This window comes from Sorex fumeus, unplaced genomic scaffold (assembly GCF_029834395.1).
Source record: "Sorex fumeus unplaced genomic scaffold, SorFum_2.1 ptg000044l, whole genome shotgun sequence".
Lineage (NCBI taxonomy): Eukaryota > Metazoa > Chordata > Mammalia > Eulipotyphla > Soricidae > Sorex > Sorex fumeus.
In genome coordinates this window covers 7,665,842-7,683,099 of record NW_026606101.1, presented here as the reverse complement: position 1 = coordinate 7,683,099, position 17,258 = coordinate 7,665,842, and the positions used below count along the sequence as shown (strand labels likewise).

At 47.4% G+C, this 17,258-nt stretch overlaps 1 protein-coding gene and 1 non-coding gene across 2 annotated transcripts in view; both read left to right on the top strand.

Moving 5' to 3' along the window:
* Positions 1–234: 234 nt before the first annotated feature.
* The window catches only part of DHX35 (DEAH-box helicase 35), a 73,423-nt gene continuing 56,399 nt past the window's right edge, over positions 235–17,258 (top strand). Inside the window, exons 1-3 of the mRNA XM_056121601.1 lie at positions 235–369; positions 6,857–6,990; positions 8,618–8,710. Coding sequence (XP_055977576.1) covers positions 330–369; positions 6,857–6,990; positions 8,618–8,710 — 267 coding nt within the window. The 5' untranslated portion in view covers positions 235–329. The remainder of the gene's footprint in view (positions 370–6,856; positions 6,991–8,617; positions 8,711–17,258) is intronic.
* On the top strand, positions 10,287–10,393 carry LOC130030801 (U6 spliceosomal RNA). Its single transcript, XR_008793485.1, has one exon. It is a non-coding gene; the product is annotated as a U6 spliceosomal RNA (small nuclear RNA).

The following is a 17,258-nucleotide window of genomic DNA, read 5'->3' as shown; positions in this document are numbered from 1 at the left end:
TCTAGTGCCTCGAAGGTGCAGCTGCAGTATCCCAACTCTCGCCAAGACCCTAAGGAGGCACGACTGCAAGCAGCTCCGCCCCGCTGAATGAGACGCATGTCTCCAATTCCAATAGGGCGCGGAGAGGCCACGTGGTCCCGGGGCGGGCCCAGGACGCTCGCGGGAGCCCGGTCCTGGATCACGTGACCCTGGGCCCCGCCCAGGGGGCGTGGTCCTGTGCCTCGGGTCGGAGCCGCGGAAGCCGAGGCGGCTCGCGGGCCCCGCCCCCTGCTCCATTGGGACTCGCGCGCGAAGGAGGGGCGGAGCTTCCTGTGACCTTTCACCCCAGCATGGCTGCGCCCGTGGGACCGGTGAGGTTCTGGCGACCCGGTAAGGCCCTTGGAGGAACGCTGGGCAGAGGCGGCAGCCTGCCTTGGGTCTTCGCCCCGCGGCTGGCTCGGGGACCTGCAGACCTGCTCCCAGGCGGGCTGTCCACGCCGTCTACGTGCCGGTGGACTCCCGGGCCCCTCACAGTGCTCCCAGGGATTCGGGGTCCGCCCCAGTTTGCACGGAAACTCCCTGTGTGACCTTGTTGAAGTCTCCCAGCCTCTGGGACCTCATTTTCTTCCCTGCTCGTTCCTGCCCTTCCCAGCCCGTGTGATGGTGATGGGGAAACGCTCAAGCGCCCACGCGAGTCCTCTTGGTTCCGCATGTCCCGGGGTTACATTGGGGGCCCGACAGCTGCTGCTCGGGGCTCAGGAGCCTAAGCTGAGGAGTCGGGCCGGCAGGGTTTGACATTTCACCTTTGCTGCCACTGGGCCAGCCTCAGAACCCCTGTGTCCTGAGAGCTTGAATACCAAGCACGGTCCTTGGACCTACAGTCACAAAAAGGGAAAGTGCTTGGATTTCACTTAGCTTCATCCTTGTCCACCTCGAGGGTCTTCCAGAAAGCGAACACCCGCCTTCCGATCTGCCACCCTGCCATCCTCTTCTCTGGCAAGCTAATGTGAAGCTTGGTCATGAAATTTATGCTTTTTGCCTATAGTTTCCTCAGGAGGCAGAGTTTTAGCTTAATATGCATGACAGACGTGACTGCAGTAATGTAAACAGACGTTTCTTTCTCCCTTTCTATCAGTTTCTTGTGAACTACAAAAGTTTTTTTTTTTTTGTAACAGTTAACCAGCTTCCCTCTTGTCCCTCTCTCCCCACCAAGTTTACCTGTGCAGCAAAAAATGGAAAGAGACAGAAGGAAATAGTATAGCTTTTGTTTTTGTGATTTTATTGATTGGGGTTCTCTGATTTACAGTACCATCATTAGATGGTTTCTTATGCTGGTAATTCCAACACCACCCCGTTGCTAGTGTATCCACTCCCCTCCCCTTCTCCCCCTCCCAAACCCATCCCAAGGACTTAAGTGCTCCTTTCTTTCAACCCAGCCCCAGCCTCGACCTCATTTGTGTGGATCATTTTCCTTTGGCCCTTTATTGTTACCATGCTGTGTTTTTAACCCAAACACAAGAGAGTAGAAGGAGGGAACTTTTAAAGGGAGTTTGAGAGAAGTTCCTTGAAATTCTTAACAGAGCATACACGGGATGTGGAAAGTAAACCCAAGCAAAGGATGTGTTTATTTTTTATTATTAAAAATTTTTACTCTTTAGGGACAGTGGAGACAGTACAACAGACAGGTTGATGGCCTTGCATGTGACCAACCTGGGTTCTGTCCCCTGCACCTGCATTTCATATGGTCCTCTGAGCACTGCCAGGAGTGATCCCCGAATATTGAGCCAGGAGTACGCCTTGAGCAGTGCCAGATGTAGTCCAGAAACCAAAAATCAATCAATCAAAGAAACTTTAAATCTTTAGCGTACTACTTAACGACGGTTTCATGATTCAGCTTTTCATCTGCTAGTGATCCATTTTGAGTTCAAATGACCCTCAGGTGGTTCCAGCATGTTTGGGAAACAGTGGTCTAGGTAAACTAAATGGGAGTGCATTTAGCAGGCACTTTTTGGGATCTTTGTGTCAGCGTTGAAATGATTTTATTAAGCAGTCACAGTATCTCTTTGATGGAGGCTGTCAGAGAACAGGAAATTAGAGTTTAAGGTATGGGACTGGGATGTAGAAAATAATGGGATGAAGGTCAGGGAGATTAGCCAGAAGGTTGAAAGTTGGGTATAAGGCTGTATGTTGGGAACATGAGTGTATCTTGTAGCCCAGGTAGCTACAGAGACCTTTGAGACAATCTTTATGAAGGGGGTGGGACACACCTGGCAGCGCTTATGGCTTACCCTGGCTCTGCACTCAGGAATCACTCCTGGTGGGCTCAGTGGACCATATGGGATGTCAGGTATCAAGCCCACATCATGAGCAAGGCAAGCATCCTACCTGCTATACTATTTTTCCAGTCCCCAGACAATGTTTTTGTTCCTGTTTTTGAGCCACGCCTGACTTTCTCAGTGCTGACTCCTAGTTCTGTGCTCAGGGATCACTTCTGGTGCTGTGGTTCCAGGGTTCGAACCCAGGTCTGGTGCATGGAAGGCAAGTGCCTTACCTACTATCTCTCTGTTCTTAATAAGTGAAGCTGCTAGATGGAAGTAATAGAGAGTGGTGGGGACTGGGGCAGAATACAGTGTTCATTCACCAATCTGATAGACTATACAGAAACTCAAATTAATTTGCATATGCTGTCTTAAAAGGAAGCTGTCCTCTGCCACCTCATTGTTGTCATTAGGCCAAGGATTAAAACAGATCTTTTTTTTTTTGTTTTTGTTTTTGGGCCATACCTGGTGTGCTTAGGACTTACTCCTTGCTCTGTGCTCATTGATTACTCCTGGAGAGTTGGGGGACTATATAGATTGCTGGGGATCCAACCTGGGTTGACTGCGTGCAAGGCAGGTGCCCTACCCACCATACTATTGCTCCAGTCTCAAGATCTGTATTTGTGATTGCTCCCAGTGGTACTTGGGGAACCAAATTTAGGCCTGTTGACCTATGTTTTTGTTTATTTGTTTGCTTTGTTAATTTTTATATTTTTTTTCTTTTTGGGCCACACCCAGCAGTGCTCAGGACTTAATCCTACCTCCGCTCAGGGATTGTTCCGGTGTACACTCAGGATACTTTCTATTTTATTTCTCCCAGTTCACTATTAAACAAGGCTTATGATCACCCCACTCCATTTATTTCATAACTGGCCGGTATGTCTGCACTCACATTTTGAAACTATTTTAGAGGGAATGCTAGTTTGAAGGATGCGATTATCAGCCTTGTTTTATAGATGGACAAATGAAGGCAATTATGACTTGCAAAAATTACGAACTTGTTAATTCCTTACGCATAGAAAATGTTCCCAAGGGAAGAACAACCATCAGCAGTTCCATGGCTTATAGGATGCATAGAGGGAAGGCAGAGCTGGTTTTGTTGAATGAGGCCCTTTGTAAGGAAGACATGCACCATCTGGAGTGATGGTAGCTGCTCTTGTAAAAGGATCTTGTAATAGATTATACTGGACTTGGCATAGGTTAGAGTCCGGGAGGGGTCGGGTAGCAAAGACACCTGGGCCGTTTCAATCCCTGTGTGGGAGGAAGTAAAAAAGCAGGCAGGAAAAACGTTGAAATATTCTCGGCCTGTTTGTTGAGGTTTAAAACATTAGGTTGTTTTTGCAGTCGTTTTTTTGGGTAAACATGACAAGACATATTACTCAAAGGAAGTGATGCGGAAAAGAAAATCTACTTCTTGGAGTGCAGGCTTTGTTCTGGGTTCCTTTCTTTTGCCCTGTTGAAGGTCAACATTTTGGCATAAACCACACAGCAGTATCCGACTTACCTGGTTTTTGGCAACCTTGGACCTTTGGGGAGCAAATGTGTTCCTAGAAGTAATGGCGAAGGGATCCAGTTTTATAGCATTGATTCTGCCAAGCTCTACAGGGTTTGTGGGCCTTCAAGCATTTTATGTTCTGGTCAGTTACAGTTTGGTGTATTTTTCTTTCTTTCTTTTTTTTCTTTCTTTCACTGTCCACTGTCCTCTTGTTGTTCATCGATTTGTTCGAGTGGGCCCAGTAACGTCTCCATTTTGAGACTTGTTGTTACTGTGTTTGGCATATGGGCGAGATACTCTCGGTAGCTTGGCGGGCTCTCCGAGAGGGGCGGAGGAATCAAACCCAGTTCAGCCAGGTTGGCTGCGTGCAAGACAAACACCCTAACGCTGTGCTATTGCTCCAACCCTTCATTTTTTTTTTTAAATTTTTTAAATTTTATTGAATCACCGTGACATACAGTTACAAGCTTTCCTGTTTGAGTTACAATCATACAATGATTAAACACCCATCCCTCCATCAGTGTACATTCTCCACTACCAATCTCCCCAGTATAAACCCCCTTTCCCACTCTCCCCCTGCCTCCATGGCAGACAATATTCCCTATCCTCTCTTTCAACTTTTGGGCATTATGGTTTGCAGTACAGATACTGAGAGGTTATCATGTTTGGTCCTTTATCTACTTTCAGCACACAGCTCTCTGGTGTATTTTTCAGGAAAGGGTGTTCTTGGCCTTTATCAGATAATCGAAGGGGCCAGAAGGCCCCAAAAGAAGGAAAAAGAAATCACAGGGCACAAGAAATGCGGTTACAAATCCACATACTTTCCCTTAGTATCACAGATTCTGAGTGCAGAAGGCCTGGGAGATGATCAATTTGGGTATATCCCCGAGGCACCCCAAACAGACGGCTGCGCAGCATGTGTTTGAACTTTTAGGGTTTTTATTGATTCACAAAGGCAGCACAAGTGTAGAAGAGCGCTAGCTTTTAGCAGTAAACTTCCTTATGTTGAGCTGAAGTCTGAACCCCGTGTCATTGACTCATCACTCTGAGTTCTGCCCTTAGGCTACACACGCCCATTTGTGGGAAAAGTTATGGAAATTGATCGTAAAAATTAAACACAAAGATCTTTCCCAGGTGCCAGCACAAACTCAGAGAAGGATGCCCCCCCCTCCCCCGGCCCCAAGCTTCAGCGGGAACAAAGGCCAGATAAGGAATATCAAAGAAGACATCAACTGCTCTCTTCCTCCTTGGCAGCCACCCTAGCAATGGACTCTTACCCAGGTGGAAAGGCCCAGTTGGGGCAGGTTGGGAGAAACCTTATAAAAGCCAACTTGAACAAAGGAAGCTGCACGTGCCGCCTGAGCCCATGTGTTACCTGTGCCCATGTACTGCTACTGAGCACATGCGGTGTCCGAGAACACGTCACCCTCATATCCCCTCTTGAGTCGTGTACTTTTGTACTTTCATATCTACTGCTGGGATATGTACTGGGATTCTCTCTCCCCTCTGGAGAAACCCACATTCTCTCTCTCTCTCTCTTCTCTCCTCTCTCTCCCCACCCCACTTCATCAAAATTTTCAAATAAAACCTGTTTTATACTCCCCCCAAAATATTGGACCCATATTCTGTTTTTTTTTGCTTTTTGGGTTATACCTGGCGATGCTCAGGGGTTATCTCTGTCTGTGCACTGAGGAATTAATCCTGGTATTACTCAGGGACCATATGGGATGCCAGGGATTGAACCCGGGTTGGCTGGTTGCAAGGCAAACACCCTACCTGCTGTTCTAATTGCTCTGGTCCCTGAACCCATATTCTTCTACCCTTTTTCCTTTTCCAGCCAAATTTCCAGGGTTCCTTGAACAGCTTATTTTGAGGGGATGTGGCGTCTGCTTTCCATCATCCTGAGACCAGTTTGCCCTTATTAAGAAACTGAAGTGACTTTCTGTTGCTCACTCTGCCCAGCACATTGATTATTTTGAATTTGCAGCATTCGACCGCTGTAGTTCCTTGATTCAAAGTGGAGCTGTCTGTCCTTGTCTCTCATTCTGCTGGCCATCATCGGTTGAAATGGGATGGGGGTTGAGAACAGGTCAGCCCTTGACCATCCAGCATAAAAGAGCCTGCCACTCTCCGGGCAGACAGCACATGCCCAGAACTATGCCCACCCCTCACCCCACCCCGCTAATCTTCTCCCCAGCACTACTTGTCACCTCTCGTCCTTGGTTCCATGCTCCTGGGAAGAAGGATCAAAGCAAGTAAGCTGTACAAGTCTGCTGCCTGCGCCCATGGCATCACTGCTATACCTTTGATCCTTCCTGCCTTGCCCTGTGATCGAGTGGTGGTTGGGGAGCCGTGAGCCTGAGCTTTGGCCTCTCAGTAGCCTTGGTTGCCAGGTTCCAATTCCTGTCGAAGCTCCACACAGCCTGAGATGAGCTTGTTGAAATGAGAGCAGCCTAGGTAGCCCTTGCGCCCCTGATTCCTGCCTCCCCCTCCCCGCCAATCTTATTGCCATCCTGGAGTCTCAGGATTAATTCCTTGCCTCAGCTAGTACCCAGCGAGCTTCAGCCACTTGTGCTCAGAGTTTGACTATAGTCCGGGATGGCCCCACAGGAAGAAAGGCCCCCAGCAGCTCTCTTGCTGCTGTTCCTCTGTCCTGATACCCTAGTGAAACCTCAGGAAAAAGACTTTTGGTTTCTTTTTTTTTTTTTTTTTTTTTTGCTTTTTGGGTCACACCTGGTGATGCTCAGGGGTTACTCCTGGCTTTGCACTCAGGAATCACTCCTGGCTGTGCTCAGGGAACCATATGGGATGCTAGGAATCGAACCCAGGTCGGCCGCATGCAAGGCAAACATCCTACCCGCTGTGCTATTGCTCCAGCCCTAAGACTTTTGGTTTCTAATCAGCACTTTTCGCTTGGGCTTTTCCTGAAGGTCCAGTTGGATGATCTTGGTGATGCGAGCTAGAAGGCAGCGCACCTGCTGGGTACCATTGACTCTGAGGATAGAACTTTGCTATGTTTCCCGTTCATGTTATCAGAAACCCTGAGAAAATGTTTCTTTTCCAGGGACCGAGGGGCCAGGTGTCAGCATCTCTGAAGAGAGGCAGAGTCTTGCCGAAAACTCAGCGACAACCATCGTTTACAACCCACACGCCACCCTTTCCATTGAACAGCAGAGGCAGAAGCTACCAGTGTTCAGGGTACGTTGAACATACACGTCCATTCTGTGGATCTGCGGTTGGTGTGTGCACTGGCCTTATACTGGACTTCAACGGGAAGGATTTCCTTTTAATGAGTCTTCACAGGATAGTGAACTCAGTTACCCTAATGTGAAGGAACTAACTTTTCAAAATATGCACATGTAGTTATCTGTTATAAATCATAACAATCTTTGAAAGTTTTTTCAGTTAGAGTGTATATACTAAAATACTGGAAGGAATAGAATTATATCATTCCCTTCCCCTTGTTTTCACTTATGGATAATTTCAAACATACAGAAAAGTAGAGAAAATAGCACAATGAAAGTTTATGCATCTGCCTTCAACAAAATGTATTCATAAGGTCATTTTTTCTTTTGTTTTGATGGAATATTTCTTTAAACAAAACTAATGGGGAATGCTGAGTTATTTCTGTTGAATAGGTGAACCATTGAATTATGGGATTGGGGTGTGGCTATTATATGTGGGCCTTGATTTTATTAGTGTTATAAGATGATTGCCTTTCATCTCCTAAGAGACCAAAGCATAAGCTAGAATTCAGAATCCTTTTGTTTGGTGTTAGTTCTAGTTTTCCAGTCCAGATGGTTATTTACTTCCGGTTGGCAAGCCACATTGTTATGAAGAGGTCAGCTCGGGGCTGGAGAGATTGACCAGCAAGCCGATGGGGTACTTACCTTGCATACAGTTGACCAAAGTTTAATCCCCAGTGCTCATTATGGCCCCCTGAATCCCATGAGGAGTGATCCCTGAGCACAGAGCAAGGAGTCAGCCCTGAGCACTACTGGGTGTGACCCAAAGCTTAAAAATAAGTCAGCTCAGGGGGCTGGAGAGATGGACAGGGGATGAAGCCCTTGCCTTGCATCCTGCTGACCTGGCTTTGAATCTCTGGCACTAGGTGTAGTTCCCCTAAGCAACCCTTAGGAGTGATCCCTGAACACTGAGCCCAGAATGGCCCCTGAGTACTGCTGGGTATGATCCCGAAATCAAAGGAATTAAAAAAAAAGTAAAGAAGGATTGGAAGGTAGCTCGGAGGGCTAGTGTCTGTGCTCTGCTTGTCAGAGGATCAGCTTTTGTCTCCAGTACTGTGTGGTCCCCCGAGCCCCGCTGGGTGCAACCCCCAAGCATGGAATCAGGAGTAGTGTGTGTACTGTGGGGTGTGGTCTCCAAACCAGGAGAAAATAAAGAATCAGAAACAAAGTGATTTAGATGTACTTACAGGATGACTTTCTCTCTCTCTTTCCACTTTTTAATTTTTAATCTCTGTTGATTGAGGTACTGTGGTTTACACCACTGTTAGTGATGGTTTTCTGTGTACATAATTCCAACACCACATTGTCCACCAGTATACCCACTTCCCTCCCCTGAGGTCTCCCTTTCAGATACCCCCCTGCCCCGGCCTCAGTTCTGTGGATCAGTTCTGTTGTGTTGCCTTTGGCTCTTAGTTGCTGCCTTGCTGTGTATCGTTAAGGCTCACATCCGAGAGAGATCATTGTGTATCGCTCCCTTTCCTTCTGACTGACTTCACTCGGCGGTGATATCCTTTAGATACTTGTCGGTTGCAGTATTGTCTGCGGTGTGCCTACTGACAATGTATGGTTGTATTTTTCAGCTTAGGAATCACATATTGTACTTGATAGAAAACTACCAGACGGTGGTGATTGTTGGAGAAACAGGATGCGGGAAGAGCACGCAGATTCCACAGGTGAGCACACACTTACATGGGTCTTTGCACTTCAGAGTCGTGGGAGGACTTTGTAGCTTGAGACTCTCCTTCCTGCCATTTGCACTTCATTTTTCCATGATCATTATTATTCTTATTGTCTCCTGGGGTTTTGGGTCACACTCGGCAGTGCTCAGGAGTCACTCTTGGAGGTTCTGAGGGGACCATCTGTGGTGCCTGGGAAGGAACCAGGGGGGACCATGTGGAAAGCAAGTATCTCATCTTGCAGTACTATCTTTCTGGGCCTGTCGTTTGCTCTTTTTTTTTTTTTTTTTTTTTGCTTTTTGGGTCACATCTGGTAATGCACAGGGGTTACTCGTGGCTCATACACTCAAGAATTACTCCTAGTGGTGCTCGGGGGACCATATGGGATCCTGAGAATCAAACCTGGGTCAGCCGTGTGCAATACTCTACCCTCTGCACTATCGACCCAGCCCCTGTCATTTGCATTTTAAAGTCTCTCAGAGACTAAATAGTCAGTCCAGCTGGATACTTTTATTAAACATTGGAACTATGGCTTCTTTGACTAGTACTTAAATATCATTCCTCTAATTTATGATAATTCTAAAATAACAGAATAGCAATACTTTGAAAGGAGCAGTAACAACAAAGTCTCCAATGGAGACGTTACTGGGCCCGCTCGAGCAAATCGATGATCAACGGGAGGGCCTTTGAAAGGAGCAGTGGAGACTCATATAAAAGTGTGTGATGCGTAGCCCTCCCCTCCCCCCCAGTAGTTACGGTAGAAGAGGTGGGGTGAAAGGAATGCTGCTGTGAATGGAAACAATTATTACAGAATTACACAGTGTAAGGTAAGAAACTCTCTGACCAAGCAGGATCCGACTTGGGGTGGGATAGAATTGGAAGGGAGGATTAAAAGGAAGAAAAAGAGGGAGGATCTCATGAAAGAAATGACATCGGCAACAGATCTTAAACAGCTGTTGAGAGCTGGTCGGGAAGGTGTTCTAATCCGGTGAATATTGTGGTTAGAGTTACAGGGGTGGAGATGTTCTTGAGGCAGCCAGACCACAGGAGTGGAAAGGGAGGGTGAGGTCAAGTGTGTTTTTAGAGTCTTAACTTGAAGGATGAAGGATGATGAGTAGGTGAAAAGTCTTGGCCTTCTTTCTGTTTTGGATCAAACCTGGGACTTCATATGTACTAAGCACGTGATTTACCCAAGAACTACATTCCATTTATTTCATATTTTACTGAAAACTAGTTTTATTTTAAAAATAGCACTCATCTGATTTCATTGGTGTGGACTTTAGTACCATACTATATGCAGTTACATTGTAACAGACACCTTTTGATTTGCATTCTGTACTTCATTCGTGTTTATTTAGTGGACTTTGCTAAAGACCTTATACATACCATTAATCTCTTCACAGTACACATATAATGATGGTCTAGTAATGTCAAAAACAACCTACTCTAAAGACTAATCAGTAAATTAAAACAAAGACTGCACATTCCCCCATCCCCCATCTCGCCCCCACAAACTAGCAGTTGTAAGTTGTATTTATATTAAAAAAACCAATGTTTAAAAAATAGTAAAATAGTGCTCGCTTTGGCAGCACATATACTGAAATTGGAACGATACCGAGAAGATTAGCATGGCCCCGGCACAAGGATGACACGCAAATTCGTGAAGCATTCCATATTTTAAAAAAAGAAAAGTAAAATAGTTTTGGTTCTCCGGCTACGCTTGCTTGCACCCCCCGCCCCCCCCCCCCCCCCCCCCGCCTTCGCCCTAGCACACACCACACCACCATTTCCAGGTACCGTTTTCTTTTCTTTTCTTTTTTTTTTTGTTTTATTTTTGGGTCACACCCAGCGATGCACAGGGGTTACTCCTAGCTTTGCACTCAGGAATTACTCCTGGCGGTGCTCGGGGAACCATATGGGATGCCGGGAATCAAACCCGGGTCGGCCGCATGTAAGGCAAATGCCCTACCTGCTGTACTATCACTCCAGCCCCTACCTTTTTCTTTTTTAATGTGGATTTTGGTTCTTTTGGTTTGTTTTTACTTGAGGGCCACACCTGACTGTGTTCAGAGCTTACTTGGGGCTGGGAGAACTACATGCGGTGCTGGGGACTGATGTGGGTTGGCTGCATGCAAGACAAGTACTCGGCAAGGACAGTACCCACTGCGCTATCTCTCCGGCCCCTCTAATGGAGATGCATGTCCAAGTATAGAACACATGCAGGACACTATCTCTATTACCATTGTGTAGCTTGATAAACTTGCACATGTGAGTCCACCTGTGTTGCCTGCACCCAGGTTAAGAAATAGAACCCCCAAAATTCTTTTGTTTCCTTTTGGTCTCTTAATGTGCGTATGTCCTTGTCCCCACCAATATACAGGTGGGTAGCTCTTATTCTGGCTTCTAGCATCAGACTTTAGTTTTGCCTGTTTCTGAAGTTCTGTAAAGAAATACTACAGCTGACACTTCTTTTTTTTTATTGTTTTTGCTCCACACCTGGTGGTGCTTGGAGTCTCCTTTTTTTTTTTTCTTTTGTTTTTTTGGGTCACACAGGGGTTACTCCTGGCTCTGCACTTAGGAATTACTCCTGGCGGTGCCCAGGGGACCATAAGGGATGCTGGGGATCGAACCTGGGTCAGCCATGTGCAAGGCAAATGCCCCACCCGCTGTGCTATTGCTTTAGCCCCAGGAGTCTCCTTTTGTCCTGGTGCTTGGGGTTACTCACTGTGGTGCTCTGGGGACCAGTGTGGTGCCAGGGACTGAACTGGGGTTCCCACATGCATAAGCCCTCTCCACAGCCAGGTGTGGCTTCATTTGTTCACTGTTAATGTGAGATTCTTCCCTGTATTCAGTGTAGTTGTAGTTTGTCCATCACTGTTGTGGTATGACAGGTGTGAGCAAATCATTGCCCAGGTGCCAAATCCATTCCCCAGTCTAGAGTTTATAAATAAAACTTTATTGGAATAGCCACATTCATTTTTTGGTATTACCCACAGCTGCTTTCATGTCTGGGTGGCCCTGTTGGCTGTTGTCCAGCTGACTAGCAGACCTTTGCTCTGCAGTGTTTCATGTATGAGCCCTCCATGCCTGCCTCTGCTGCCCACCGTCGCCTGGAGTTGGAGTTGCATCTTTTTTTTTTTCTATCACGAATCGTGCACTTTGAGCATTTTGGTAGTTCAGTGACCATCTGTGCACATTTATGTAAGAGTCGCTTTCTTTGGTTTTGTGTTCAACTGTAGTAAGTGACTTAATCACTTAATCACTTAACTTCCCGTTAGTCGTCGATTTGCTCGAGCGGGCGCCAGTAACGTCTCCATTTGTCCCTGTCGCGTGCTAGTGTAGCCCAATGGCATCTCTTCGCTCCGGGAACATGGAGGGCCTCAAACCGATCGTTCATGACCTTGACAAAGAAGTCTGACCATCTGGTAGGTGGGCGGCCACGCGGTCTCTTGACATCCCGTGGAATCCAATCAGTAACAGCTCTAGTCCAACGGTCGTCTTTAAATCTCATTACGTGACCAGCCCATCTGATTTTCGACACCTTGGCAAATGAGACAACGTCCCTGATCCTTGATCGTCGACGGATGTCAGAACTCCGGATTCGTTCTCTCATTTGAGTGAAACGTGATATTCCAAGCATAGCTCTTTCTATTCTTCTTTGGGAGACCTGAATGGCGTTCTCATCTTGTTTGCGTAGGGCCCAGGTCTCTGAGGCATATGTTAATGCAGGAAGAACAGTGGAATCAAAGAGATGTGCCCGGAGCCGGAGCTTCTTCGTCCTCTTAGCTATTTCTTCGACGTTCTTGAAGGCGTTCCAAGCCGCTCTCTTCCTCCTGCGCAGCTCGGGTGCCAGGTCATTTGTCATGTTGACCTCTCGACCTAGGTACACATAGCTGTTGCATTCGGAGATGGTCGTTCCATTGAGAGCGAATGGGGCATCAGGAACAAGGCTGTTTCTCATAAACATTGTCTTCGTAAGATTCAGCTGTAGTCCTACCTTTCCACACTCACGGTCAAAGTCGGCCAGCATTTGTGCCGCTTGGCTGATGTTAGTAAGTGACGTCTGACATAATTTCAGAGTCTTGGTGGCCTTGTCGACTTTGTGACATGGAAACCGTATATTAAGGGCTGGGCTTGCGGTAGCTTTTAAAGTTTTGCTACGGAATGAATTAGGGACTGGAGAAGGCAGGGCGCAGAAGGCTGTTACTGTGCTCTTTGGGGGAAGGCTGTGGGAGGAATCAGAACAGTTTTAGAGTTGGGGCACGTAGAAAATAGAAACTGGAGGGACATATGTGATCAAAAGGGGGAAGGACACTGGGCAAGCCAGCCTCACCGCCTTGGAGAACAGTGGCGCAAATACATGTGGCAGAAAAGTGAAAAGGGACTTCTTTTTGAAATGGATTGTTTTATTTTACAAGGACCTGTGTCATTTTTGGGGAGGGGCCATACCCGCTGGTATGGCATAAGCCAGGGCTTATTCCTGGCTCTGTGCTTAGGAATCATTCTTGGCAGGATTGGGGGCGGGGGGTGGCAATAAGGGATGCTGGAGATTGAACTTGGAAGTTGACTTGGTGTTCTGAAGCTTGGCACTGGTCAGGCAGAGAGGCTGTGGATAGGTGGACTCTCTGACATCTGATATTTCCTGGGGTGAGAGTCGAGAGAGAAAAGAGTCAAGAGCCACCATTATCAATGAAATAATGAATAAATGAAAGATAAACACCTATGAGCATCAACTCTTTGGAGGGGACACATCTGGCAGTGCTCAGGGGACCATGCGGTGCCAGGGATAGTATCTGGGGTGAGGCCTGGAGCCCTTGGAGCCAGCGCTCTGGCCCAGCGGCAGCACCGAGACAGGAGACAGCGGTAGCTGGTGGTGGGGGACTTGGAAGGGTGGGCTCGTGGGCGGTCAGAAGGTCAGCAGCAGCAGCAGCAGCAGCAGCAGGGGAGTGAAGCTTCCCGGCATGGGCGTAGGTGGCAGTTTCAGCTGAAGGAGCGGCAGGGAGAGGCGAGTGACTTCTATCCGGGGTTGTTTGTGTTGGAGAGAGCCAGGCCCCAGCGTGGGGGTAGAGGGGAGGAGGCAAGAGGAGGAGGTGAAGGGCGGGGAGCAGTGTGGGGAGCTGGAGGTGCCAAACAGAGATGGCAGCACCCGGGCTCCATGGGAGGACGTCACAAGGGGCTTGCACAGGCACGAGAGACCTGGGGAGGGGGACAGACGTCCTCTTGCGTTTTTGAACACGGTGACGGTGTGTGCTCTCCACTGTCTGGTGCTGACCGCTGGGCTCGGCGGTATCTCTGGAGAACAGTTGATCCCTGTCCGCTCCCCCGCCCCAGCCCGATGTAGGCATGATGCCACAGTTCCCACGGTGGTCTAAAGTGTGGCAAGGCAGTAACATTCATATTCTGAGTAGGAAGTCCAGATACTGTCTCTAGTGGAAAAAGCAAGACAGGTGTAGGGTGTATGTGTGTATAGTGAAGTAGAGAGACAAAGAGAAGAGGTAAAAGTAGTGATACGATATATGAAGGGTGAGGGAAGGACATAAGGGAGCCTGGAAAAAATGTCTCTTGTCGTTTAGTGCGGTAAAGCCAACAAAAGCAGATATTAAAATATGGAGTTATCACTAACCAGACATGGATAAAAGAATTTGCCTTCAGGCTGGCGAACTTTGAATTGGGGAGGGTGGGTAAGGATTTATTGCTTTTTACTGTGTACTTTTTTGCCATATATCTCTATCTATATATATGCATGTATCACATTGGTTAAAATTAAACTAACTTCTGGAAAAACTGTGGTGGGATTGGTGCTGGATCATTACATGTATACAACTCAACTAAGAATAACTTTGTAAATTATGATGTTTTGATGTTTTAATAAAATAGAAATTACAAAAATCAAAAAATAAAAAAAATAAAGTGCAACAAGGCAGAGGCAGACCCGAGGGAATGGCTCGTAGACATAGGGATAGTGTGAGATGCAGGCAGCTGAGGCAATGGTGGCCTGGAGGGGAAAAAAACGTGCAGATAGCATCAATTCTCACAAATTACTTTTTATAAGAGACGCAGGCCTTGTTAAGGCACTGAGATTATCAGGGAGTAATTGTAAGTTGAGGTGTTAATTATAATAAGTGCTGCATCATAGTGCTCTATAGAACTGTCACCCTATGTAAGAAAGGCGGTTAATTCTCCGTGACCCCAGAGGCAGGGACTGTTATTATCCACATTAGACAATGGGCTACGGAGAGTAGTGAGGGCGAGGAGTATATGAGGAATATAGAACAAAGGTCGGAGGCTCGGCCTTAGTTGGTTTTGGCTTCTTGGAATCAGCCAGTGTGGTTGATTCGTCACTTGAGGATAAGCTATGTTGTGATAGTAAAGAATCTGAAAATCTCAGTGGCTTAAAAACACAAAGGTTGATTTCTTCCTCATTCTACGTGGTTATCTTGGGCTGGTGACCCAAGCGGTGCACTGCTCCACAGGTTTCCTGGCGGTGGTGTGGCTCTTTCCTGGGCTTGTGGATCTTGTGGTGGATGGCAGGACCATGAGGTGGCTCTCGAAACTTCCGGCTAGCAGTGGCACTCCTGCGCACATAGCTGTGGTCAGAGCCCGTGACGTGGCCGGGCCTGATAGCAGGAGGGTGGCAGTGGATGGACGCCTGCCGCCGAGGTGGGCTGCAGGCATTGGGATCAGTGGTCACCCTGGTACCTGTCAGCAAGGCTTAGCTGCCCAGGAGGAGACAGACAGAGGGCGTGGTCCTGGGAAAGGATGGCGGAAGTGGAGCGAGGAGTAGGGCTGAGGGCTCCGCATGGGTATTGTGGCAGCAAGTCGAAGCAGACTGGTTGTTTTCTTTTTCTTTTTCTTTTTTTTTTGCTCTTTGGGTCACACCCGGCAATGCTCAGGGGTTACTCCTGGCTCTGCGCTCAGGAATTACTCCTGGCGGTGCTCGGGGGACCATATGGGATGCTGGGGATCGAACTCTGGTCGACCGCATGCAAGGCAAATGTCCTACCCGCTATACTATCACTCAGGCCCCCAGAGTGGTTATTTTTAATTTGAACTTTGACTTACTGAACTATTTCTTTTAGATGAAAGAATTTTCATGGGTTTAAAAAATTTTTTTAAATTCAGAAGACAGGAAAGGATACAAAGATTTCCCTTCTGTCTTCTGACATTCCTTTCCTTTATTCAGATGCAATAAATATTGTCAGTTTTTTAGAAAAAATTACAAAAAGATTTAGACTTTATTTAACACCGTAGTTCACAAAGTCTTTTGTGGTACAGCTGTTTTCCGGCATTCAGTGTCTCAGTACTAATCCCACCACCAGCGTGAACCGTCCTTCCACCAATTCCCCAGCTCCACCCACACCTCCCCCAAGCCTGCCTCATTGGCAGGCACAAAAGAATTTATATTATATTTTACAGAAAAAGACAAATGGAATCCTTGAAAAATGCTTCAGTGAAAGGAAATTTGTGAAAATGGTCCCATCTCACAATGGGGTTGTTAAAGTTGAGTGTTTCCTGAGCTGCTCATTGCTAGCAGAGCCTTCCGTGTTATTGTTTGTCTGTTGAGTTTAGTTGCCCTCTGTGTTTCTTTCCCATCTCATTTGCTAGGCTCCTATAGAGTATTGTAGAGTATTGGAGTATTGTAGAATTTGGAGCGATCAGGGCCGCGTGCTTCAGGAGCTGTCAGATCTGTAGAATCAGGGATGATTCTTGGCATACCCCCTTCTTGAAGGGACCCCAGAGTTTTCAGTCCCAAGTCCGGTGTCCCCCTGTGAGTTGCCCCAGCTTGGCTTGGCATCTCTTCTGAGGTTCGTGGTGAAGCTGTGAGGCTGGGCTGTTGTTCCCATGGCCTTGGCTGTGGGGTGTGGGTGTGGCTACTGGGACTTCCTGCAGAGTGAGGAGGGGGGGGTGGCTGACCACCCCCACTTGAGAAAGACCCTTGAGTTTTGAGCCTGAAAACCGGTGTACCTGGGAGCTTCATCTGCTTGGTGTCTCTGCAGAGATTACTGTGAAGCAGTGAAGTTGGACTGTTTGAATGGCAGCAATTGTGGGCTGTGGGTGCAGCTGCCGAGGTCTTTCCAGGGCTGGGGACTTGCTCAGTCCCCTCCCCAGACTGAAGACTCATGTACTTGTGAGTTGTAGCTGGGCCATTGTTTACATGCACCTTTTTTTTTTTTTTAATTTTTTGTGGGTGGGAGGTTGCCACACCCAGTGGTGCTCAGGGTTGTTCTAGGAGTGGTCCTGGTGGTGCTCAGGGAACTGTATGTGATACTATGGGGGTTTGAACTGCATGCAAGACAGGTGTCCTGCCTCCTGTGCTATCTCTCTGCCCCTTTTATTTGCTTCTACTGAGAAGCAGTGTATTTGTGTGTGTGTGTGTGTGTGTGTGTGTATGTGTATGTGTGTGTGTGTGTGTGAGAGAGAGAGAGACAGACAGACAGACAGACAGACAGACAGACTCCTTTATTTGTTTTTATTTTTTTGCTGTTTGGGTTACACCTGGAGATGCTCAGGGGTTCCTCCTTGCTCTGCAACTCAGGAATCACTC